Consider the following 25759-nt stretch of genomic DNA (forward strand, 5'->3'; position numbering starts at 1 on the left):
CTCTCTCTCTCCCACAGTCTTTTCTCTCCCACTTCCACCAACAGTCACCCCCCCCTTCCCTCCTCTCCCTCCTTCCCTCCCCCATGCAGCTACGAGTTTTCCATTTCCTTTTTTGGTGAAAAAATCTCAAACGGAGGCAGGGAGGAGGACATTTCACCAATGCCGACAGGAGAGTGTGTTTGGCAGTCTGTGTACTTCATCAAGGCAATGAAACAGTCGACTCAGCATAAACAAGTGTGTGTGCATGACACACGTATACACCCAGGCACACACACTGATATGCTCACACTGTCTCAAACAGAGTAAAAACATCTTAAACCTATGGACACACAAACACGTTTTAATCTCTTTTATTACACACGCATTGGTTTCTCTCTCTAACACTTTCTCACACACTTTTATGCCCTTCCCCCTCTTTCTCTTTTTCTCTCCCACACACACACACACACACACACACACACACACACACACACACACACACACACACACACTGATCTTTCCTAGAAAGACTGTTTTAAACACACCAGACGGATTTTCTCTGGCATAGTCAGTAAACACAAGTCTACAGAAAGCAATGACCTCACAAACCAGTAATGGATATTTCACAATAAGAGCATAAACACGCACAATTGAAAAGAAATGCTCGTCAACGATCAGTCAGTGTACATTTATTAAGACTTCACAAATAAAACCGAACATGTAGCATTTAGCCATATCAATTATCACCTGTTTAACAGTCAAATTTAAACTGTTACCGCCTCAATTTCCATCTTTAAATGAACGTTTGCCAACTCTGACTCACCAGCATCAAAGCTGTAACAATGAAATATAGTTTTTTTTAATAATTTTTCACATAAATGTTACAAACTAACAATGAAAAACGTATAAACAGCGACAAAATAATAATCGTGGGCAGACAAAGACATGCATACTCCTGCAATACACAACTACAGTATTTCATCTCAGCTTCTTTGGGGTTATAGATGCTGGCTCTTTGAGCAACGGTGATAAAAAAAAAAAAAGATTAATTACAACAAATGAAAAAGACAGAAAGAAGAAGAAACCTTACGTAAAATAAGTGTCATCGCAAAGTTCAACAAAAGCAGATACATGACGTAAAAAGTGGTCTCTGTGCCATGTTTTTAATTGTGTTATTATGTGCTCATTACATGTGGCAAGAGAATATCTTATCCAAAGTGCAAAGGACTTGATCTAATACTACCATACACTGACGGTGTCACTATCTAGATGATCTTCTTGTTTTTACTTTACTGACATCTTTTAATTAATATGCTTAAAATTGCAGTTATAAGAGCGTCACAACAGTACCTCAACACACTTAGAAATACACTGTAAGGTTTACATACTGTACTGTATCAGTGTTCTGTGAGGAAACTTTTTTTATACAAAATATCAACAGGTGTTCTGCAAAGTGACTCGCATTTTGCATTTCTTTGGTTCAATAGCACATAACATTTAAACAATGTTATTCTTAAGGCACTACATCAACTTTTTGGTTGAACAAAACATCTTTTTGGTGGCATGTAGCTCCTGTATGAAACTCTGACCCAGTAACTGACTCTTTGTATAAAAACAACCTGAGAGGCAGTCTATGCTAACCTGTGTTACCTTCCTTGGTAATTACTCTGGGGTTTCATGAAATGCTGTGACTAAGGGTGAGAGAATGGTAAAAGACTGCTCTATAGGTTGCTGTTGCACTCGCGGCACAAGATCCTGTCACCGTCAGGGAAAAAGCCGGCGCCCACCAGAGAAACAGAGCACTGGGAGCAGGTGAAGCACGGCTGATGCCACTGGCGGTCCTCAAACGAGATGTACTTTCCTCCTCCGAAACCTAAAACAGGAAGAGCAAAGAGACAGAGATTAAACAAATAAACCAATAAACAAAAAGCATCTTTATGTATCAATTTAAAGCTCCCCTCCAGTGATAATGGAAAGTGTTTAACCTTGTAAACATCTCCATGTGGTGTTCTTCATGTGCCACAAGATATATCAGGGACAACATAAGCAGTCATCTCCATGGCTGGGCCTGTCTGCTTTTAAACTGCAGTGTACCAAGGACAGGCTGAACAACACGTTTTCAGATTGGCAGGTTTGAGACGTCACAAACCTCAGGCAGAGCATTTTTTGTTTCCTAAAACATGACTGGAGCTGGTCTTCAAGGGGGTTTATTACTCAAACTTCTGCACAATCATAGCTGTGTGGATGGGATAGACCAGATTTGATTGACAGGTAGCATACAACGTCCAACTGTCAGATTCCACGCCTGCTAGAGTCTGATTTGTGTGCAGTCACTCACTGTTCCCCACCCACTTCAAACCATTAAGAATAGCACAGAGGAAACAGGAACAAAGGAATGTCTTATGTGATGTTACTAAAACTGTTCTCAGGGCCTTAAAGACACTTCACATAAAACTTTGTGGGATGAACCTGTTTTCTATCATCTTTCATAGCTTTCAATTTTAAAATAATCTTGGTTGCAGCATTAACAGTATTTTAATGTTTAACCCCGACCATATAAATAAATCTTGCCTGTGATTGGTTTGCTGCAGGCCTCGCACTTCTTGGCGTACAGGCTGCCGAAGCACTTGAGGCAGTACGGGCTGTCGTCTCTGGAGGTGAAGTGTTGACCTGCCAGCTGCGTCTTACAGCTGGTGCACACAAAACACTCCTTATGCCACGGCTCGTCCCGATAGGTCACACCACCTTTAGCCAGGGTCTGAAAATGAGTAAAGGTCAAAGGTCATATGGAGATTGTTTCAATGCACCTGTAAAATCTACTCCTACCAGCCAGCCCAGGATTAAAGCCACTCATGTCTCCGGTGCATTTACATGTTTATGGGTATATACTTTTCTGACCTTTTTACAGCGTGTGCAGCGTGGAGCGAACTTGTCCTCGTAGCACTGCACACAGTAGTGTTCATCCTTGTCGGGAATGAAGGACTTCGAGCCGATCGGCTGCTCGCAGCTGTGACAGATGAAGCAGCTCTCGTGCCAAGTAGAGCCCGAGTACTCCAACTTCCTCGAACCTGGCAGAGAAAAGGAGAAGACAGGAGGGAGAGATAGAGAAGGAGAACGAAGGATGGAAAGAATGACAGAGAACAGACAGAGATTTAGCCATTTTGTTTTCTTCTGGTGGCAACTTTATTGAAATACATAAAGGCATATAAAACATATTTCATTTCATTGAGATTTATTTAGTTTTAAATCATAACACCACAGGCTCTAAACTTCTTTCCTGCTGCTGAAAAGTGGCGTCAGGCTTTACAGAAAAGGATAATGCCATTTTCCACTCTGTGTCCCCGACCAATCCATCTTCCCTCCCTTGACTGTTGAGGTTTTTATTATACTGGTCGGTTTACTCTATGGTGACGCGGTGGTTTGTGTGTGGCGACGTTTTGCACTTCTGCTGTCTGCGGAACTCTTTCGTCGCCTCGGGCTGTGCGCTGCGGTGTCTCAAATCAAAAACTGCAAAGATCCTCTGCAAAAACATTCCAGTTTTCATGAGCCCAGAGGAATCACAGCGGCTCAGGAAGGACAAAAGAATATTTAATAAATAGAATAAAAGTGAACATGCTGAACTGCTAAATACAGGAAGTATCATTTTTTGCAAATTCCAAAAAGACGAAATAGCTTTGAAACAGTTTGAAATTTAAAAAGATCTTTAAAAAAGTAATAACTACTCTGATGTCAACATGAGGCAAGTTTTATTAAACACAGTATATTATCTGTGACCTGTTGTGTCCCTCCTCTTTGCTGGCTGTGTTTTCCTTTCTTTCAGGTAATTGTGGGAGGAGCTCAGACTTTGTCAGGGAAGCAGCGCACCTGAGCAGGCTGGGCTCAGGAGGCTATAAAGCAGACCTGCAAGATCTTTTCACTCTCTTCTCTGGCCTGCAGACTTCAGCATTGTTTTGTATCTTGTGTTCCTCGCTCATTCACACACACACACACACACGCTCACCACCACTCACACAGACACTGCACTCACACTGACCTGCTGACAACCTCACTTTTATACTATTTATCTTTTGTCTTTATTCAAATGTTTTGCATTATTTTGCATTATGTGTGGTCTCCCTGTTTTGAGCCAGGTTGTGACATATCAAATTCATCTACTGAATTTAAATACTTCAGTCCTTATCTTGCAAATAGCTCAGGCACAACTAAGCGAATCCTACTGTTAGCTCTCTGCATATACCACATAGTTTATTGCCAATAGGCTTTGATCTATGAATTTGTGCTATCAGCTAGCTTTACAGTATTTATGTGCAATGTATGTCTCACAATGTTTTTGTTCTGGGCAAGTAAATCGTTTCAAGCTTCAAAATAAAGCTCACAAAGATGGTTGTCGCAGTGGATGGTGACAACAACAGAAATGTTGTCTGTGTGAGAGTTATTTCGAGCAGAATCGACTGAGTGATAAAAGAATAGTTCCATTGTCTGGGGGAACATCCTGCGAGGGCCAGTTTTGGCAACGGGAGAATTGCAGCAGTTTTATCAGAGCAATCTTTGATACCAAATATAAAAAAAAACATGGCCTTGATATGAGATTTCTACTCTTCTTTTGCAACACACATCACCATTTCAGCCTAGCATCAAGGTGAGTAAGGAGTGCATTTGCTTTTTTAATGGCTTTTTGGATCTGATCTTTTCACTCACCTACACTAAACTTTGCCATGCAAATGTGTGACCATGAGATTAGTTACAGTAGATATAAAGGGCCAGTTGCACTCTTCCTGGAATCCTTTATCCCTTTTGAGGGCTGTGTAAGCCGTTACAGGCCTGCTGGAATAACTGTGTAGCTTATCTCTTCATATCATCAGTCTGCTGGCAGCACATCAGCGCTGGCTTACAGACAACAAGTCAGGCAGACTGACAATTACCGTGTCACATTCAGCTCTGGCCGCTGCTCAATCGTGGACAGTCGTTTGGGTCTCTTTCTCGTCTCCATCTTTTCTTTCCTTTCTGAATCTGGTTGATCTGCTTCTTTATACTTTCTGTCTGTTCCTGCTTCCTGGAGTTTGCAATCTCATCATTTTCCAGAGACGTTTGCTTATCTATCATGACATTCAAATTTGTACACAACATGGAAAGTAAAATGTGGGACAATGAGACCGATGCTTAGTGGTTGAATAAGTTCTGTCAAATGCATTATGCGCAAGATCTTTCAAAAGTCACTCCATCTTTTATTCTAATTAAGCTCCCTTGATTATCTGCTAAAAGGTGGTTGGAAAAAAAAGTCATTCAGAGAGCACAAATGGAATAAGCCTTAAATCTCAACAGTGAAATCTCTCTGCGCACAAATGCCTTGCACCTTTACCTGGCATGACGACCTTGTCGCAGGCTACACACTTGGAGGAGAACTCATTACAGTAGCAGTCATTGCAGAGCAACGCTTCATCCTGGCTGGTGAAGGGCTCGTCCGCCAGCGAGCGGTCGCAGCGGAAACAGCGGAAGCAGTGCTCGTGATAGTGTCGGTCCTCGTAGAAGAGCTCCTGGCAGCAGAACAAGAGGAGACAAGAAGGAAATGGAGATCGTGTTATAAATACATTACATAACTAATGAGTCAATCATCTGAAAAATATTCACCGTAGCTGCAAAGACTGAGAATGAGCTTTAACTCTTTAAAGAGGTTCATGAGCTAGAAAGACTTGGACACATTTTGTGAAATAAATCGTGATTGCTGGCTTGCCTTGTTCATCCTACCTGTCAAAGCGCTGTTTGCCTTTCTTGTGCTATATACTTTGTCAGTTTTGGAGACGTGCATACAAGTATAGAGAATCACAGTCTATGATCTATAACATATTATTTGGCATCTGGATATGTGCATGTCAAGATGTCTGACAACATTATTGTTTTTTTATTGTTAGTAAAAAAAGACCTAATAAAATATTCGGTATAAAAAAATGAACTTATTTGCTAACAGAAAAATTATTTCAAATCTGTGTCCCAATTCAGGGGCTACATCCTTCGAGGACGTATTTGAAGGCCGATTGCGACACAGCAGCACGTCGAAGGCTGTCGCAATTGCGGCCGACAAATGCGTCGTCCTTTTCCCCGAGCCCCGAAGCATCCATCGGGTACATCCTTCGCAGCTCAACGTATACCAAGATTCATTGCGCGCCAATTCAGATGAGATGGCAGACTCTTACGTGGCCGAGTTTTCGGTTTTAACTTGATCAAATAGCTAGAGATGCACATGTTAGAAAATACGAAAGGGGACTTGAAACAAATTATCTTTAAAATGGTAGGTTAGGTTACGTGAGGTTAGTTATGCTAGCTAGTTAGCCCGCTAGCTACCTGTTGCTAGGCAACAAGAGCGGCGTTGGGACAGCGGGAAAAGTTCTCCATTCCTCCGTAGGCCAGACCGTCTCATTTCAGTTCGGCTTTAGCGGTAACACAGGCTGTGAATGACTCATCATCTGTCGACCACCTTCTTCAAAGGCTGCAGCCCCCTGGATTGGGACACAGCTCACGTTTACAAGGTTTCAGAATTGCAGTAATATAAAGACTAAAGACCAACCACAGTTTCTTGCTACAACACGAGCAGTGTAGAAGTTGGACAGGTCTAAGCCAACAGGCTCATATAATGTCTGCGTGGGCAGTTTGGAGTGTTTGGTTACTCCGTGTTCATGTACCTGCACAGCACAAAAAAACAGGGATGTTGTATTGAATCTCTAAATGGCACAAAGCCAAGAAAACGCTGGCTTTATTTATCATCCACTGCCCAAGAGGGTGTTGATAACTCATTGGCCTCCTCAACTTAGCAAACTACTCAGCACTCTAGCCTGCCCCGTTGTGTAAACTCCACTTAGCAGCGTCTGTCAGTCTTAAACGATCCACTTCATGTTAGTGTTTTCCATTAAGGCCAATTTAAATGTTACCTTGGTTGTGGGGAAGAGGGAGACGTTCCCTCATGCTGCATTTTTACAATCTTAGACTAAATTAGCCTCTTGGCTTGTGTGGACTTAGTGGAAATTGCCTGTATAATTGCACGTTAAATTGGCCTTTACTATGACTTGCCACACAAAATATATAGAATACGCCTCATTTAGCATGAATAATGCGTCATTAGCATGACATAACTTCTAGTTTAGCCATCCAAGGCTGGGTCAAATCATAGTTTATGGATCCAAGCTGATTAGGGCAGATGTTTGATTTGCTTTACCTTTGTTTAAACCTTTAAAATGTGGCGCACAGTTTGGAACGACTAATGTCATATTTGGATATCATTTCATTGGATGTAAAAAAGACCAGACATAATTAGGCCCAAGTTTTTTTAAAAATCAAAACTGTTGAATTGAATTTCTGTATGATCTCCTTTCATAACTGTTGTGCAGCAGAAAGCTGAGTGCGTGCCTGATCATGTCATAAAAGATGCCTCACCCTTGCGTCGTGGCCGATCAGTTCTTTGCACTCGTCACACGTGTTGGAGAAAAGGCTGTCGTAACAGGGGATGCAGTAGGGACTGTCATCTGACTGGATGTACTTGCGGCCGTACAGGGACTCCTTGCAGTTGTCACAGTCGAATCGGTCAGCCATTGTAGTTTTCTCTAAACCTGGAACACAGAGAGGAGACACGCGGGTTACCAACCGATGCCAACAAATGCAAAAGAGATGAGAACAAGAGCAGAGGGTTCAAAGTAAAGGAGAGAAGGAGAAAGAGAGAGTGTGGAGGTATTTTTCTGTCACCTTTCCTGGCACAGCAGTATAGACTTTCACTGCCAATATTTGTGCTGTAAATACTTCGGCTTGTACCGGCGATGGAGCCGAGCTCAAACAAAACACGCAGTGCAAGTGGGAGCAAGTGGAAAAAGAAAAAAAAGAGTGAGAGAGAGGCTGTACTAAATGCCTGTTAAGTTTTATTGCTGTATGATGAAAGTGTGGTGGATGCAGAGGGAGGGGACAAGACGCGGAGCTGTCACTTTGCTCTCTCCGAGCAAACTTTGTCACTGTAAACTGCTCCAAATCTGCAACCGAGGATTAAAGGAGCAATACCTGAAGTGGGAATAAAACACATCAAACACACCTGTAAATATTTATGAGGCAAAGTAGAGCGAGGACCACCAACAGATACAGAAACCCCATGAAGCGTTTGTGTTGTCACAGACACTTGAAGCTGTTAGAACACGACTCCCTAACAGGTCTCTTCCTTTTAGCATAAAGCGCACAACATGCAGATACAGAGATGTACCGTCTTTGAACATGGTTTTCACTGCGCGATAGGCCCCTTGATCATGACTGAGCACACAACAAAGTGACAGAATAATATTGTGAGAGCATTATGGCAACAATATCGGGTTGCCAAAACATTACAGCATAGCTGGAGGGGAGCCCAGCGATAAGTGATACAGTCCTCTGGCAGAGTGCGCTGCTGGCAGTTCATTCCCACCAGCTAGTAATAATAATCACCTCTGATATAATAATCAATCACAAACGGGCCCTGAGCTTCCTGTCTTACACCATCACACACACACATGGAAGAGCGTCCACCTATGCATGTGCGCAAACGGCACACACGCACGAAAAAGGAACAGAGTGTAAAAGCCAAATCACACAGAATCCATCATCAAAGAAAACATCAGTCCCAGACTCTCATGTTTCATCTGTCTCAGCCACTTGCCAGACAAAAGCTCTTAATGAGTCGGGGTGAGAAAGTCAAGATCCAACAGACCTCACCTGCTCGCAGTCCTTATGTTTTACCCACTGACGGGTCTTCTGCTAACTCAGCCTAACTTCACCAAACTGGAGAGACACTTTCGGCACCATCGGACGACCTTAGACGTAAAGTAGGAAGTGTAAATGTTCGACAGCCCTGCAGCCACGTGTGTACGCTAGCTCACATCAGCAGACAGCAATATCTCTCTATCCAATGACTACACAATGAATGGATGCATAATTATTATCTGATGTCTCATATTGTAGCATCCAATGATGGCCTGTTAAATGAAAAACATGTTGTTACATTTGTAGTGAAATTTCCTGCAACGTCGCCAACAATCTCAAGATGAGACAAACGGAGTAAAGAGCTGAAAATGAACGCCATGACCTTAATTCTATCTGCAGTGCCAGGTAGGTATGTGCTGCCTTCGCTTGCCAGGTAACAGAACGAGACAGGGCATGATCCACAAAGCCGGGTAGCAAGTTTTGTGACGTCTGATGTCTGCTTTAATTTCCAAAGAAAATCAGGCAGCCGCTTATTGCCCTCCTTAAAATTCATTTGTATCATCCCCATGTCCACGGCGTACAGAAAGGCTGCAGAAAGTAGGCCAGGAAACCTTTTTCAAAAAAGGTAGACGTGCAAGTCCTCTGATGGAATGACTAATATTCACACACAGATGATTAATCAGCCGACGTCATGTATCCGAGATGGATCACTCAGGGTTATTATTGGCACGTCTTTCTCTCTCTAGTGTTGTTAAGGTCTCCAGAGAGATGTTCTCTGAGGAAGTGTACCCTGTTTGCCAGCAATCAGCTTGGGATTAAGTAACATAGAACTCACTAAAGCAAAAATAGTCAATCGCACTGATTCTTTAATATGTATTTCTTTACAAATTAGACTTATGGCTTGTTTTAACCTTAAGGTCTCAAAGAGGTTTAAGTATCAGTGTTTAAGTGACCAATGCAAAGCCTGAAATGAACTCCTGATGGCAAAGGCTCTCACAGAGAGGGGGCATGACGTCAGCTCACCGACCCCCAGGGAAGATGGACTTAGACGTGACTGCATGCAGATATTGCCGACCCAAAACCCCACCGGAGAAAAGAGAGAAGAAAAGAGGAGTGAAGAGTTGGATCTGGGTCACAATGAAATCCAGTCCAGAGGGCCGGTTCTCACAGGGCTTTGTATCTACTACTGTATATGCTCACTTCCAGGCAGAGGTCCATCTCCTTCATGTCCAAGATGACTAAGAGGCAGACTCTGGGTTAATAATGTTCCCAAATACCAGAGCTGTGACTGAATTCAGGCCCCTGGGAAAAGTGTGGGCTTCAAGGAAATCACCACTGCCCTCACACCGGACAATGGTCCAGAAATAATGTAGAGTTTAATTATAGAATTGCAGCACAAAGTAGGGATCTGTTCAATCAGGCAACAGTGCTTTCCAGTCTCTGTAATGATCCAGAGGGAGCCCATCTGAGACTAATTTGTATATATTAAGTTCAGCTATATATGGGTCAGTATGACTCTGCAGAAATGGTTTTGGTTGTCCTAACCACTGTGAGGCTACAGCCTGTTTTACAACATTTACAACAAAACAGATAAAGTAAATATGATGTTGATTCACGGTCCCTAGGACATCTCTCCTAATATGGATAAAACAATCTAAACAGGTCCACTAACTGGCTCGTTGTTCACTTACTAACACCACTTCTTGTCAAGCTGAAAATAAGTTACATGACAACTTTTTTGGAGACGTCCTGAACCTCTATCAGGACACCATTTCCATCTTCTAAGAATAATAAGATAACCAAATAAGAAATTGTAAGAACGAATATTCTAAATCTAAATATATAACCGAATTTAAATTTAAAAAACGGATATTTGCATCTTAAAATTAATATTCAATTTGAAAAAAATCAGCACTACCGCGACTGTCTCGCAAGCTCTCATGTTCTCGTATGTCCTCGCGCGAACTCTCTTGGTTACGGAGCGTCTTTGAATGCATCACAACGTCACTTTAAATATGTTAATAACCAACTTTAGTCGAGCTGAAACAATCGAATACGTGTGGTTATGATGGTAGAGAATTCAAATCCCAGCCCGGCCGGAGAAAGAGAGATTCTCACCCCCAGCATAACAGAAGGTATACAGTAGGTATGTTGATTTATCCGTTCTACCGTAACCTCATTAATTTTTTTGTTTATTTTCAAAGTGTACGAAGCCTATGTTGATCTTTTAAAAAGGCTTGCTTATGTTTAAATATATATTTAAACACCTGAAGGTGAACCCTCTGTTTTTCTTGACATTCCTCTTACAACCAACTCATGCCCAAACCTGGAACAGGTGACAGACGAGGTGGGATGGACAAATGTTACAGTTTTAGCCCTGAACACAAAGACTTTTGTATGTGTAAATTAACAAACTTCATGAGTGCAAGTGGAATCAGTTTGCTAAGCAGCCACAGTAAAAGAAGGATAATGACCTCTAGCCAGAGGGCTCTTACCCCCTACATTATCTGTTACAAGCAGGTATTATCCTTATTCAATATTGTTGGGTCTTTTACTCTTTTTACTTGTTTTCACACATCCGGCTCTGAGATAGCAGAGGAATGCCAAGGCTACATTCTTCTAGTCAGCACAACCCTCCATGATTGGCATAATGAGGTGAAGTTCAAGGCCGATTGTGAGACACAGCAGAGGGACAGCCCGATGCCAGCTGTATGCTGTTTCCGGGCAACATAGTCACGGTTGGTTACTGAAGGGCTGTCAGATACCCAGTCCAGTCCAGTCCCACAGGCAGGCCTGTTAATCCCCAGCCCAAACTTTGCTTACGCTCCGGTTGATTCAAAGTGAACAGTCCACAAAGCCTGTTGGGAACAAGCCTGCCAGTTCTTCAATTCATCCCTGCTGAACATCAGAGGAATCAGCTTGTTAGGTATATGTCTTTTGACAACATAAAAACACCATCATGACTGCCATTAAGTCCTACTTTACACTAGGAGATAAAAATACTTTGTGTAAGCTACTTTTTGAATTGCACAAATAAGGTTTGAATATTAATGTAAAAGTCATTAACATGAAGCTAACCTGTGAAGCTATTATGTCTAAACATCTATTTAAAGGTCTGAAGACATCTGTTGTGTGTGAGTCAGTGCTGCTAAAGACCGGCTAACAATGAAAACACGTTCTTAGGACAAGAGCTCATCTCACTGAAACCACACCAATTACAAACATTAGTCAATGGGTGTTCAGTACTTTGCAGTAAACATACACAGACAAGACAAACAGTTAAGTACAATACCAATGCAGAGCAAAAGCATAATGCATGGTGCGTTTAATAACACATGTACACATTTTCATTTTTCAGACTTAAAAGGTATAATCTAGAAGATTTTCATTTAAATAAATGTCTGTTAAGTCACTGTCTATCGCAGAATGAGGTAACATAATGGTGACTGAGCCTATGGCCCACTGATGAAAGCCTTTGCAGTATATAGTATTATTACAGACTGGATGTCAGTTGCGACATTCAGAGAAAAAAATCACAAGCGGCGCCCAGTTAGTGACGCGTTCTCTATCACCCAGCAGAGGTTGGTCTGCCAGAGAGGACAGGCGGAGCTAAGCGGCTGCTTTTCCGCTCACTGCAAGTGTTGTGAGTAAACAGTAATCTACTATGGCTGAACAAACAAAGAAAAGATGGATGACTACAGATACAACTTCAAAAATAAGTGAAAATACAAAGAAAAAGAAACAAGTTGGACGCTCAGATGAACGTAATGATATCATAAAGCATTTTGAGCACATTTTAATTTCATCATATTAAGTCCTAAATTAATGAATGAATGCCTAATCTAACTGTATGTTAAGGATTTTCCATGAGGCCATAAAATTAATGTCAGTGGGGACGTCGTTGCTTTTGTCCTTTTTTGGCAAAAAAAAGAGACAAAAACATCAGGAAACAATGATAAGTATGTTTTTTCTTCTTAAGAAAAAAGAACACATTCTGTGGTTTGATATTGCAGAGAAAATGTGGAAAGGGCTTATCTCAGACATAGAGAAAGTGACAGTGTGGAAGTGGTGCAACTTTGTCCTCCCTGATAAGCCAACATGATGTTGGTAGAAATAACACCATAGTCTGCCAATGATGCCTTAACAGACAGTTGATTTGGTGAGTGAGAAACGCAATAACCTGTGGCTTTGTCAGTTGAGGATCTGAAAGCAATGCAATACCAGGGCAGCTGCTCTATTTGTTAGGTCTGTGTTTATAGGCCCACAGTGACAAGAGTGCTTATGTTTCAAAGAGGACACTTCAACAAGTGTGGGTTATACTATCGCACAATAAAGTCTGATTCACTTTAAAAGAGCCACTCAGTCACCTCAAACTGCCCGATCTCTTGGCAGCAAAAAGACTCACAAACCAGAGGAAGCTGTGTGTTACTGAGCAGGTTCTCTTAAAGTACAAATCACTTTGTTCCCTTTTATACAAGTCCCAGAGAGAGCGATGAAGGAACGGAGGAGGAATCAAACAAAAGAGTGGGACGAGAAGAAGAGAAAGACGGTGACATTTAGAGTCGGATCAATGCTGCGACAGGAACTCCAAGCTATGACAAGTCTTAAATCACTCTAGAGGAAAAGTGAAAGGGCTGCGTTGGGATAAACACATACCATCACACTGCCCTCTGTCTGGTGTCTGGACATCTTCCAAACACAGTTAAGCTGCTTGGCTGCCTTGGAGATGGAGAAAAAAAATCATAGCAGTGGACACTTAAATATGTCATTTGAGGGCCGGGTTGAGCATATCAAAAATAAAACAGAATGTCGAAAGCACACTTCAGAAAAGATCATTTGTGTCTCAGTCCAGAAGCCACTTGAAAGGAGCCTGATGAAGACATCATCTGATCTTATTTATTCCAGCGCCTCGTGACCACGGAGCACTTTCCACTTGGTGACTAATGCTTAAAGACAAAGGCATGGCTACCAATTTTTTTTTAATGGTCCAGAACTTATGTTTATGACACAATGTCAGAGGGATTACATTCATCTTTGTCTTCAAAGACATGGAAACCAAGGTCAGGGCCTTTGGGAGAAGCTTCCAGATCCACATACTCCAGAGGCTCGTCACTCCCTGAGCTGAATCCCATCGTCATGACTAATTGTGTGCATGAACATCAGCTAAAGTGTTCAGAGCTTTTCAAGGCACAGAAACACAACACAAAAAGGTGGACACTGAAACATGTTTGTTTCATACTAGTAGAGCTCAGCTTACCAATATCACTGGCCGATATTGGCCTATCACAGATATATTGCTAACTGTGTAAATGTTAACCAATTCTGATACCACTACTGAATCATACCAAGCATTATAATGTATAATAATGTTTAAACTTATTTTGTGCAGCTTCTTACAATGTTACAATTTCATTTAGCAGACGCTTTAGTTCAACGCGAGCTACATCTGAGAGTTGATACAACACAAGCAACGATCAAGACAGGAGGGAACGAAGTCAGTAAGAGCCAACAAACAGCTTCAAGTGCGATCGGACACTGGTGCTGACAGGCAGTGACAGGGCATAAAGAAGCATGTAGTTTCAGTATCATTAAGGTCAGAGGTGTTCATGAAAGAGCTGGATCTTTAGCTTCTTCTTAAAGGTGAAACGGACTCTGCGGACCGAGTGGAGTTGGGTAACTCATTCCACCACCTGGGGACGACAGAGGAGAAGAGTCTAGTTGGAGACTTAGGGCCCTGATGTGATGGGAGTACCAGGCGCCTTTCATTGCCAGAGCGTAGTGGGCGAGACGGAGTGTAGACCTGGATGAGGGCGTTCAGGTAGGCAGGAGCCATTTTTGTTGCTGTTTTGTAAGCGAGCAGCAGGGTTTTGAATTTGATGCGAGCAGCGACTGGGAGCCAGTGGAGGGATATGAACAGTGGAGTGACGTGTGCCGTTTTGGGTTGACTGAAGACCAGTCGGGCTGCTGCGTTCTGGATCATCTGCAGAGGTTTGAATGTGCATGCAGGAATGCCTTCCAGAAGTGAGTTGCAGTAGTCAATGCGTGATATTACGAGAACCTGTACCAGCAGTTGTGTTGCATGCTCTGAAAGGTAGGGTCTGTTCTTCCTGATGTTGTACAGGGCAAATCAAGATGACGGAGCAAACTAGGCCACGTGAAACTGAAAGGTTAGCTGGTCGTCAATGATGACGCCCAGGTTCCGGGCATTCTTGGTTAAAGGAAATGCAGCGTTCTGAGTACCTTAGATCATATTGCAGAATCAAACTATGACTACTATCAAATTAAGCATCTGTGTTGGTCTCAAAATCCTCTATCGGTCGGGCTCTATGTACGAATCACGTGTTTGGTGTTCTGCTTGTACTGCTATCTTTCTCAGAATCAGATAAATAAGGTCCAGAAAGCGAAAGTACACACTGAGGCAATGAGTCTTATCGCAGGAAGAAGAGGAAATTGCTCATGAAGGAGAGATGTTGCAGCAGCCCCATTCATAAACAAGGGTGCTTATTTGAACAAGCTTACACTATGGACATACAGCGAACAGTTTAAATCTTCAGTTCAGGATTTATTTTGCTTGCTTAAAGGTATTATAAAACTTCTACAATGGCAGTTTGCTGTTAATCGGAGCTGTGACACTGATTCAAAGCCACCACAACAGCAACTATCATGATGTTTAAGAGCAATCTGTGGTCATCAGGTTTTATATGATGAGGTCAGCACTCAGCCACTGTGAGGTAAGCAGTGGCTTTACTATGAGTCTTGCCGTTCTGTAATCTCTCTATCTTCCATTAGAGGGGAACCTGGGCCACCCACAGTCTCAGGACACTGAATGAGGCCATGAGCAGGAAGCTACTGAGAGGAGTTTCAATTTACCGAGTTTCTTTGAACGACATCAATGAACAAGCTGCAGCAGGGCGGAGGGGATCAGGAGTGGGGGCTGGTGAGGGGGCACCTGAGCCTGCTCCTCTGTGGGAGCCCGGGTCAGACTTGACGATAGAGTACAGGCTGCAGGACCAGACACTGGAAGGCAAACCTGTTATTGTCCCTGAGCGTTTAAACACCGCCTGGTGTGGAGTGGGAGGCGACTGAGGGCTCAAATGAAAGCCGACATCATAAACATAAAGGATGGAAATGACTACCTGCAGGAGAAAATGTCACCGCGGCCTTTGTAATTTGTCCTTTCTTGGCAACTTTTAATGACCATGCAAGTGCGGGGATATGACTTGATGTCCTTTAATATTAGCCTTGCTTCTGTTGTGTGGTACACGGTGGAGCATTAGAGTAAAAGCTACGGGGGAATAGCAGCTGGCCTGAAAGAAACGCTCTGTCAAACCCTCTGGACTCATTTATTAAAAGGATTTGATACGGTGTTCAATTCAAAAGGTAAACAAAAGCGCAGCACAAGCCGGCGCTGACGTATGTTTAGTTATACTTAAACACAAATTTGTCATAATCCGACAGCCGCTTGGCATGCCGAGACTTGAGGACGTGCTCGCAAGAAGAACTCCGAATGGAAGAGTTTCTGAAGAAAAGTGCAGCTGAAAATGTCGCATCTCATCCGTCCCCTTTCACAAGCCACTCTCAATACCAACGCTCCACAATACTGCACCAACACCAAACAATAACATCGCAATTATTCTAAATCATACAGTACAGTCCCAACCACCGTGAGGGAAAGCCTGGAACTCAGGAATGAATTTATTTTTGTATCTCTGTGTGCGCATGGCCAAAAAGACTACATTTTTGGCCTACATTTGTCTTCCTTTGAAGGAAAAAAAATGCTGCCATACATTAGTGCTTCACATCTGGTTTGCATCGGGGAAACTATGCAGTTAACTCCTGTGTGCCAGTGGAGGTTTTTAGGAGAGTCACTGCCTGGAGAATGCGGGAAAGGTTGTCTTTCTCTCTCCCTCTCTGTGTGTGCTGGTATTTGCCGGTAAATGTTTAGATGGCAGAGGGAAAGCTGGAGCAGGAGTGAGAAAAGAGAAGGCAAATCGTGAAAGCAAGCTAGAAAAAATCTGGACAGTTTGTGAGCTGAACTGTGGATACACTTTGAGGTGGTAAAAAGTTTGTTAAGAGACAAGGACGCAAAGGAATGCAGGAATAATAAAGACAAAGTGTGACACAAGATTAAAAACCGAGTAATATCACACTAAGCGTACTGTGAGGTGCTGAAAGATGTCCTGCTCTTAGAATAAATACGTTGGGTAGTGTCGTCCTAAGGCCTCTGTAGAGTCATACGAGGGAGAGTATATTATTTCTCTGTGCATAAACATAGCCATTAATCCCAGGAACCCCTTAACTTCAAAGTTTCCCAGGGCAGATTTGTGCCCAAAAATGGTTATCTCAGTCACTGCCCTGATATCTTCACATCCTCCCTGTCATGCTCCACTCTGTGATCCAAGCGATAGGGCATCCCTTTGAAATCTGAAGCCTTCACTGTGCGGTGAAGATCCACCTCAGTGTTGACACCTGTTTTGTTTTGCTGAAGGACCTGAACCCAAATCCACAATTACCTAGTCACTGTTTTTTAGGTTGTTAACAAAACAGCAAGAATCTACAACAAACTACTTTTTATCCAAATTCAAAAGTCTCTCATTTAAGTTTCTGTAATCTTTTCTAATATTTTAATATATTTATAACACAATTATCACATGGCATTGTGCCGTGTGTGATTACTGAAGGCCACTGGTGTTGCGTGTCGACCACAGTTGTCTGTTCTGGGTGTCGGCGGAGGGAGTTTACTTCCACACCAATATGGAACTAGCTAACGCCACAGAGCTAACATTTAGCATTGCATTCAACAAAAAGGGGGCATTAATTTATTGTGTTTATGTGATAGGGACAGAGCGTGTTGATGATACAAGATGTAAATATGGCGGAGTTAGCATCTCAGCTAACGTTGTCTGTGCCTGCTAACTGCTAACATTGATAAGGAAAGCGAAGTGTTTTGCAACTCAGCATTAAGTGACCCGTTGAGATGAATAATTTTCCAAAAGCAGGCCCTCTGCTTCCTCTTCTGTTTCTGACTAAGATGATTAAAAATATCCTGTAAAGAGCAAGGCTATGCTAGCATGTGGCTATGCTGTCTGTGTGCAGAGCTAGAGAGAGGTCAGTCAAAAGGTGATCCTCCACACCGCTACAGTCCTGAGGGATGATCTCCACAGAATAATGAGCTATTTATGAACATGTTATGAACTTTTATTTTACTCAGAGAGACTCCGAACTTTGCAGACCCTCAATTAATCTAAGTCGCCCTTCACTACACAAATAATGTACTTCATAATCAGCTCAGTTTCCATTCAACCCTGACCAGAATGACAAGTATGCGTAGGGAAGTACTTTCACTTGCAAGCTGGCTGATACAGTTACTTGATTGCGAGCCCCTGGAGAGGATGTTGTTTTCACAGGACTAACCTCCAGAGGGGGAACAGAAAGAGCCCTTCTGATGCAATATCTCCAGAAACATCAACTTTTGCCTGTTTCTGTGTGCCTTTGCTACAGGCCAGGCAGACAAAGCAAATGACTTACAAGTCACCACAATGGAAAATTACCTCTGGACTGCAACTATAAATAAAACAAACTTCTTTAAACTGCTGGAGCCAAAGAGATCTGGGGGGCGTCCTTTGATTTACACAGGTCCTAATATGGATTTGAAGCACACGAAGTTGCTTTGGAGTTTTGGATCATGAAATATAACGGATGTCTTCGTTGTCTCTGTCACTGCTTTGGCTATATGTCTTCATTGTGTAACTTTGGTAAGTGTGTGTTAATGACCTTGATACAAGCCAACCACTGCGGTTTATAGCTTCATTGCTATTAGTAACCAACTGGGGCTGAACACCAAGGCTAACTGTGAACCAAAAGGCACAAAATGGCTCCCACGGACTGGTCATTCCCAGGTGGTCTCCTAATGCTGCTGAGTCAGCCCAACTAGCCAGGACATCAGGGAGCTGGGTTAAGGTTTCACCGGCCGCACACTCAGCAATCTAAACATGCCACACACACAAGTGTGCAGCACACACCCACAACTGCTAGCAATTATTTATAACTCATTCAGACTCGCGGCTCGTGGCTGCAGTGATGGCACCTGACCCTGAGGTTAATGCCTAGACAAGAAGGGTATTTTTTTTTAAGCATACATCCCAACATCCCCAGACATGAATATTCAGCATGTTGTTACAAGCAGGTGGATGTTTCCAATCACTGGCTGCAGAGGGCTTTCTTGGCTATTATACATTATACGCACTAAGAGCAATCTACATTCATGGCAACAGCTGCAGGAGTTATCTCCCACAACTGCAACAGACCAAAATACTCACCTCTCTCTCCTCTCCCTGTCCGGCTCTGTGACCCTGAGACGATGGGTTCGTAGGAAGAAAAAAAAAACAAGCATTACGTGTGCTTAGAAAATTGAAGGGGGGCTGCCAAATGTGAAACGACTGGGATGAAAATCGAAGAAGTCATTTCCAGTATATGCAGCCATTTTTTCCCCTTCTCGAGCACGTCTCCCTGGTAACGTGTAAACAGTGCCCTCATTCCCCTGGACCATAAACCTCTTGGCAGTGATGTTTAGCTCTCGTTTCATCCTGTGCAGCGCTGACTGACGGCACAACCCACCGTTTTATTAGGGATGCTGTGTGCAATATGAAAATGGATGTGTCGTGCCATAAAAAAGGCCGTATTACTACATCCCAGATGTAGATAATTTAAGGATTTTTTGTACTTGAGTTGGGCCTCTAATGCACTTGTAGAAAATCTGGTCAAGCACGCCTAAAATACATTTGACAATTCACCAGCGCATACAGTTAAATGCATACAATTATATGTGTATCATCACACAGTAAAGCAGTGAAGCCTAAAACCAACAACCTAAAAATAGATGTGATAATGGAGTTGACCTCTGAAACATCCCTGTGCACCACTTCCCTGTCATAAAAACATAATGTCTTCTTCCTTTACTGTGGTGTGCGCTGTGAGAACCAAATACGGGTTCACTTTCTGTCGGACAACAACCCCTTTCACCACTGTGAGGTTGATAACAATGGAAGTCAGTGCTCACACACACATACTGTGCTTCTTCCTGTTCCCCCAAACAGAGACATCTCTGGGACTTCTCAGAAAGATGGCTGCACACTTTTGTAAACATGAAGTCGCAATGAAAAACAGGCACATCATGTCTAAACACAGTGACAGCCTTGGAGAAGGACTGAGCTGCAAAGACACAGTCACACCTGCAGCCACGTGCATGCATTGTTACACAGATAAATAGTGCACACGTGTGACAAGACAATGGAGGGCTTGTGCAGGAAAAGCACAGTTGGTTTAAGCCACTTTGTGGGGACTCTGCTGCAACTGTGATTAACATTCACAATCCCCGGCTTTTCTGCTAACATATAAGAAGCTGATAAGATCAAACTATTTGATGTCTTCAGGAAACGAGAGTGAGTGAGAATCTGTTGATCAAACACATCAAAGAGATTAAGAATTGAAGCCAAAACCGACACTCTGGGACTGACTACCGCCAAGCCGCCTTCCTTATAGTCCTCCATCCTCAGCAGCAGAACAGAAGATGGAAGCTTTACTTATTCAAACAATGATGTCATCATTGCTGAGACTACTGGAAAAATGTATAAACTGCAAAGGATGACTTTCCATTCAGACTGTACTGGAGATACTATAAATTCCCCTTGATAATTCTGCACACTGCAGCAAAATGAGAAAACTAGCTGCTCTCTGAAGGAGTACGTCTCTCTTGACCCAATTTTTACGATGCCAGACAAGGACCACCTCCTTCTCCTCTTTGTCACTCTCCCTGTTTACTTTGACCTCTAAGTAGGTTCCTGAGGACTGACTCACATGTCCATTGGATGCCCTAGCAGCTGACTTTTGCTTGTTGGAAACCAAAACACACACTGATGAATTGCCACATAATCAGGAAGTGCATATGTTAGAGGAGGTTAGTGACCTTAGGGTCATTTATCCTTCTCGCCGCACCGCCGGGAGAACGTCCCTGCTCTGAAATGCAGCAGGCAGGCCGTGTGGCTGGAATGAGCTCACTTCAAAGGTGTCCATAAATCATGCTGCCATGCATCGCAGGACTGCCTCCACCCTCCACGTCCCCCAGTCGCTCAACCCTCCTACCCTTTTCTTTTTCTTTTTTTTTCATTCCTGTCCTCCTAACCTTGCATCTTTGAAGGTTTCTGCTGCTTACTTTTCTTTTGTGTTTAGAGCTTTTGCATCCACCCAACCTGCCAGGAGAACTGAATATCTTTGTTTGGTAACCTGGCAGGTAATGTAGTAGTGCAGGAGAGCAGCGGCACTGGTAGATGTAAGCATGTACTCACATCAGTATCAGAAAGCAATACTCCTTGGTAGACACTGGATGTCAATGGATTTATCTGAGGTTCATTGAAGCCTCCACAAGCGCTGCAAGTTCAGACAACCTATAGCTAGTTTCCTCGACTTTGCCAGAACAGACCTGCAATCCGTCAGGTCCTTATCTCCCTGTGTCACACACTGGGATCTCTTTATCATGCAGCCATGCAAAACACCATTCATCTTCCCCGCCTCCTTCATTATCAGTGATAAAATGCAAAGTCCCAGCTGCAGTTGTTAAATGGAGGGACGACGTGAAAACAGGTGCTTTAGTAAACACTGATAGCGTGCTTGAATTATGTTGCTTCCCAAGCAGACCTGTCTATCTCTTTCAATCTATTAACCGCAACTCTGGCCAGGCTCTTGTCCGACCTCTTTCTGCTTGTATCCAGCTTCTCTTTCCTATAAAGGAGGATTCTTGGCTTCAAGGGATGCTGGAACATAAAACAGACACAAACAAAGTGAGAAGCTAGCTGAAGGCACAAGGTTTTCGTCAGGGCTACACAGCCTCTTCATCGATCAAGCGACCTGTAAATGTGTGTCAGGCGTCGTGTAAATGAACAGGATGTATTGCTCCGTCTTGATTATTGGACTAGCAGAGTCCAGTGGCGCTGGTAGATGAATGTTAAAAGCTTCATGGCACTCACTTAGACACAGCGCTGTTGCTGAGGCATTGTAATACTTACTGACGGATCACCACATGCATCACATGCTGTGACCAATGACCACCACCGTGCACAGCCTCTGATCCGAAAGGACACTTTTCTTCTATTTTTTCCTTCAGCAATCATTAAACTTAAACAGTTTCCACTCAGCAGTGTTGAGAAAGCGTGCAATGGGATGAGGGATGGGGGATTTTGAAGGGGGGTTGAATACTTTCACAGTGAAGTCATGGTGCTTGTGTCATCGGCCCTCTGGTGTGCTTCGCTCACCGTCTGGCCCCCATTTTACCCATTGATCTAATTTCCATTGCCAACATTGGATGTGGTTGTGTTTGAAGCTGAATGTTTAGGCCCATTAAAACACTGGCAGAATTGCAAACGTATGCTGGACCTTAGGAAAAGTAAAGAAGAAAACAACTTGGTGATGATTGCCAGACTCTTAGAGAGAATTTGAGCAAAAAGAACGTACAGTTTTGAGTTAAGTGGGGTGGGAAAATCTAAGACCCTTCCTACACCTGGTGTTAATGAGCTTCTTGCATCCGAGTTTCTAGCTCGTTTTAATGAATGTTTTATTGGGCTGCTCCCTAAAAGTCGATAATTCGAATCAGTCTGTCGAGGAGAAGCATTTTGCCAGTTGCACATCTGTACCTTTGTTTTCTAGCTGCATCTTTGCACACAGTAAAACAGAAGAACGTCAAAGATTGCAAAATGGGGGCCAACTTATCCACAGAGGTCTCCTTCTCGTCTAAGAACAGACTGTGACATCAGCCGGTAAAACACTAGTTCTCCTTTTCTGAATAAAGCAGTTGCTCATTGAAAACCAGTCTTACCCAGTCGCTCTTTTGTGGAAGGCGTTGGGAGCCTTGCTGCTACTAACTTTAGCTCTCTAGCTGACTAATAACCTCCATCAGGTTAAAAATACATACTTCAGAAACAGCCGTGATGTGGCTTGAAATACAAAGAATGTAGACTGCTCGAAAAGTTGTTGTGTCCGGCCAATAGCCGATGCTCTGATATGCTCCTTACGGGTACAAAAAGGTTGCATGGCACTAAAATGAAAATACAAGAAGCTTGGTGTCCAACAGCCAAATCTGATTCGACTGACAGAATTCTGCGTCAGGTACAACCCTACTTTTTTGTTTGTATATTAATGCCTGAGCCGTCCGCCGCCTGTTTAACCTGCTTGCACTTCTTGTTGGGTCAGCATGTAACAGTTTACGTCCATTTATATATATCGCCTGTATGCAGATTGGTAGCGCAGATGTGTTAAATTTGCACTATGCTGCTGCTAATGTGGTCAAGCCCCCATCTCTGTAGGTGGTTTGGCTGGATGCCCGGGACATATACACTACATCAGCTGCCACTTGTAATGGGGTTCTGTATCTGTCACATAATTTCTCCGACATCACAGAGACGGCTTCATTTCTAGGAAATGCTGCGAAGGAATATTGTGGAACTCTTGATGCTCGGATAAGACAAGATAAACAACACTATCTTTAACTTGAAGAAGTGAAATCTACACCTGACTAATGCCATTATTAAGTGCCGGGGGTCTGTTGTTTCTGTAGTGATGTTCCACACGATAAAAGGTTTTGAATGGCACAATGAGATTTTTCCATAGACATGAAAGAGTACATTTTAGGCTGAAGCGATCATTTACGACTCCTTTAGCGTCATATATCTCAGATGCATATACAAAGTAGAAATATGAGGACAACGCTGGAGAGGAAGCATTTTCCTGAAGATGACCTCAAAGCTTTGCCTGCAGCCCCAATGGCTTTGAATCATGGAGGGTCTACCAACACTCAAAGCAAAGAAACAAGCAAGAAACTCTGTTGCTGGCAGTCTGTGAATCATTTGGTAATTGTGTTGAAAGCAAATGCTCTGATCTCCCTCTGGACTGAGTTACGTCCGAATACTACAAACATCCTGAGCTCAAAATGATCTGCTGGTTGTGGACGCACATGTCAAACAAAGCAGTGTTTCACTGTAATGATCTCACTGCAACACTTTCAAGAACTTTCGTTGCATAAGGTGAACGAGAGCTGACGCCGGATGCTTCGGGGGAGTCACGACATGTTCTTTCTCTTGTGTACGTTTGTTGTGATAAGGGTAAATAGCTGCTGCACACTTTTTTTTCCAAGATTGGTCGGTGGTGCACGCAGAGTAAACTTGCATTTGTCTTCTGATTACACTATTCTGTGACAGCCCGTTGATAGATGCACCCACAGGCAATAATACTGTGCTGGGGCCACTCCTCTCTCCATCTCGTCCTTTCATTCTCTCCTATAACTTCAACTGAAGAAGGCCAGAATATCCCTCTTTAGCTCTCTGTTACTTGTCTCTGTCGTAAATCACCGTCTTCTCGGCTAAGAGCTGACGTCCTTTTATAGCCACACCAAGGACACTTTCTGCCATTTATGGCTCCTCTAAGGCACCGTACGAGGGGCCGGTCAGTATCCCACCAAGGTGAGAGTACGCAGGGAAGCAAAGGAGGCCAAGAAACATCCTGCCCGCGCCTTACTCCTTTTCAATGTAACTGTGAAAAGTTTACAAATTAGTGCCAAAGCGTGCCCGAGCTGTGCCAACAAGTGCATTCTCTTATCGGTTTAACTGACATAAATCCACACCTCAGAGTATGAAGCAACTCTGGCTTGTTTCAGCATGTATCCTCTGCAGATGCTTTTGTCTCCCCAACAGAACCGTAGAGACAAAGTTAAAGGTTGAGATAAAGTGTGTGTGCCTGTGCCTGTAAATGCCAGTGAGGAAAAAACATAGTGAGAAAGAACAATGATGAGTTAGAGGGAGATGGTGTAAGACGTCTTGGGTAACGCGGCACATTCTTGATGGCTTGCTAGTTTCATCATGCAGAGCAGGCGTTTCTACAGTGTTTACTTTCAGTGAGGGGAACGCTCTCGCTTGCAGCTGCTCTCTAAATAAACAGTCTTGTATTTATCGGTGACAAGATAACACGCATCTAATTTGAACAAGTAACAGCTTTTCGTGAAGTCGAACGAGTCAAGACCTTATGATTCAAGTGGATTGTGCAACACAGGGAACATTCGCGCACACTTGAATAAAAGATATGCACATAAACACAGACACCTTGCCATGTACACCCACACACTCTCATGACTGCCTTTCCTCTGCCATGATGTCACAGTCTGGGTTCACTCTCTGCAGATGTGGGAGCCAACCCCATTAACTGTTTGGGAAGCAATCAACACTAATGCACTTGGCTGTGCGGCAAACTGAAGTTACTAGCCATATAAAGACACAACTACCACAGCGGCAGGGGGTGAATGCGGGGATACAGGATTGGCATGGTGGAACAAACAACACATGTATGCAGTGCCAAGGTTAAATTACCCCTCCAAGACATCTGTTATGGGAACAAGAGTCCTGCGAGCATGTTGTTGTGGAGAAATACATCGTTACCGGCCCCCTCTCTCTGGGTTTACAGTGTTTTGAAAGGTGACATTTTCAGCCTCAGGCATTGTTGCCTTGTTTAAGGTCTGCTGACGATCACTGTGTGGTGAAGGACTGAATGCCACATGGTCTCTAATTATTGCCCAATTAAGCCAGTGTACAAGGAGATCCAATGGGAAGGTATTGCTACACCCATAGAAATAATAACACTCTTTGTAGAGGGAGGATTTCTCATCTGTTGCTTTCTTGCATAATATTATAGCTAAAGTTTCTGGGACTCTTAGACACAGGAGCTTCTTTTCAAGGGACTAAAAGGTTCCTGCAGCCCATCAAGGTCTAAAGACCCTTGAAGATTGGGCTTAGTAAAACATCTGCAATTTGTCATTCAGACCATTTCATATTTTATCCAATGCAATCTCCCCTTTTAAATACTGTAATACAGAGCTTACAGGTGTATAATGGTGAAATTGGCAGCGACTACTTCCTCAGAGCTATGTAAATATTTAAGCATAGACCAATTACAAATGTTCAACTTGGAGAGGTCGACCCTCAAAGTACCCACTGTACGTTCTACCCCTGTACCAATGACCTCCCCAGGACTTTATTGA

General features: G+C 43.1%; 1 protein-coding gene across 1 annotated transcript in view; it reads right to left on the reverse strand.

Annotated features, from left to right (window-relative positions):
* Positions 1 to 652: 652 nt before the first annotated feature.
* Positions 653 to 25759, reverse strand: part of fhl3a (four and a half LIM domains 3a) — a 30742-nt gene continuing 5635 nt past the window's right edge. Inside the window, exons 2-6 of the mRNA XM_069656268.1 lie at positions 7405 to 7577; positions 5339 to 5513; positions 2878 to 3047; positions 2551 to 2737; positions 653 to 1852 (exon numbers count right to left, since the gene is read on the reverse strand). Coding sequence (XP_069512369.1) covers positions 1701 to 1852; positions 2551 to 2737; positions 2878 to 3047; positions 5339 to 5513; positions 7405 to 7560 — 840 coding nt within the window. The 5' untranslated portion in view covers positions 7561 to 7577 and the 3' untranslated portion in view covers positions 653 to 1700. The remainder of the gene's footprint in view (positions 1853 to 2550; positions 2738 to 2877; positions 3048 to 5338; positions 5514 to 7404; positions 7578 to 25759) is intronic.

Source organism: Semicossyphus pulcher, unplaced genomic scaffold (assembly GCF_022749685.1).
Source record: "Semicossyphus pulcher isolate SPU_LCO1_2020_fin unplaced genomic scaffold, fSemPul1.0.p SCAF_9, whole genome shotgun sequence".
NCBI classification, from domain to species: Eukaryota; Metazoa; Chordata; class Actinopteri; order Labriformes; family Labridae; genus Semicossyphus; species Semicossyphus pulcher.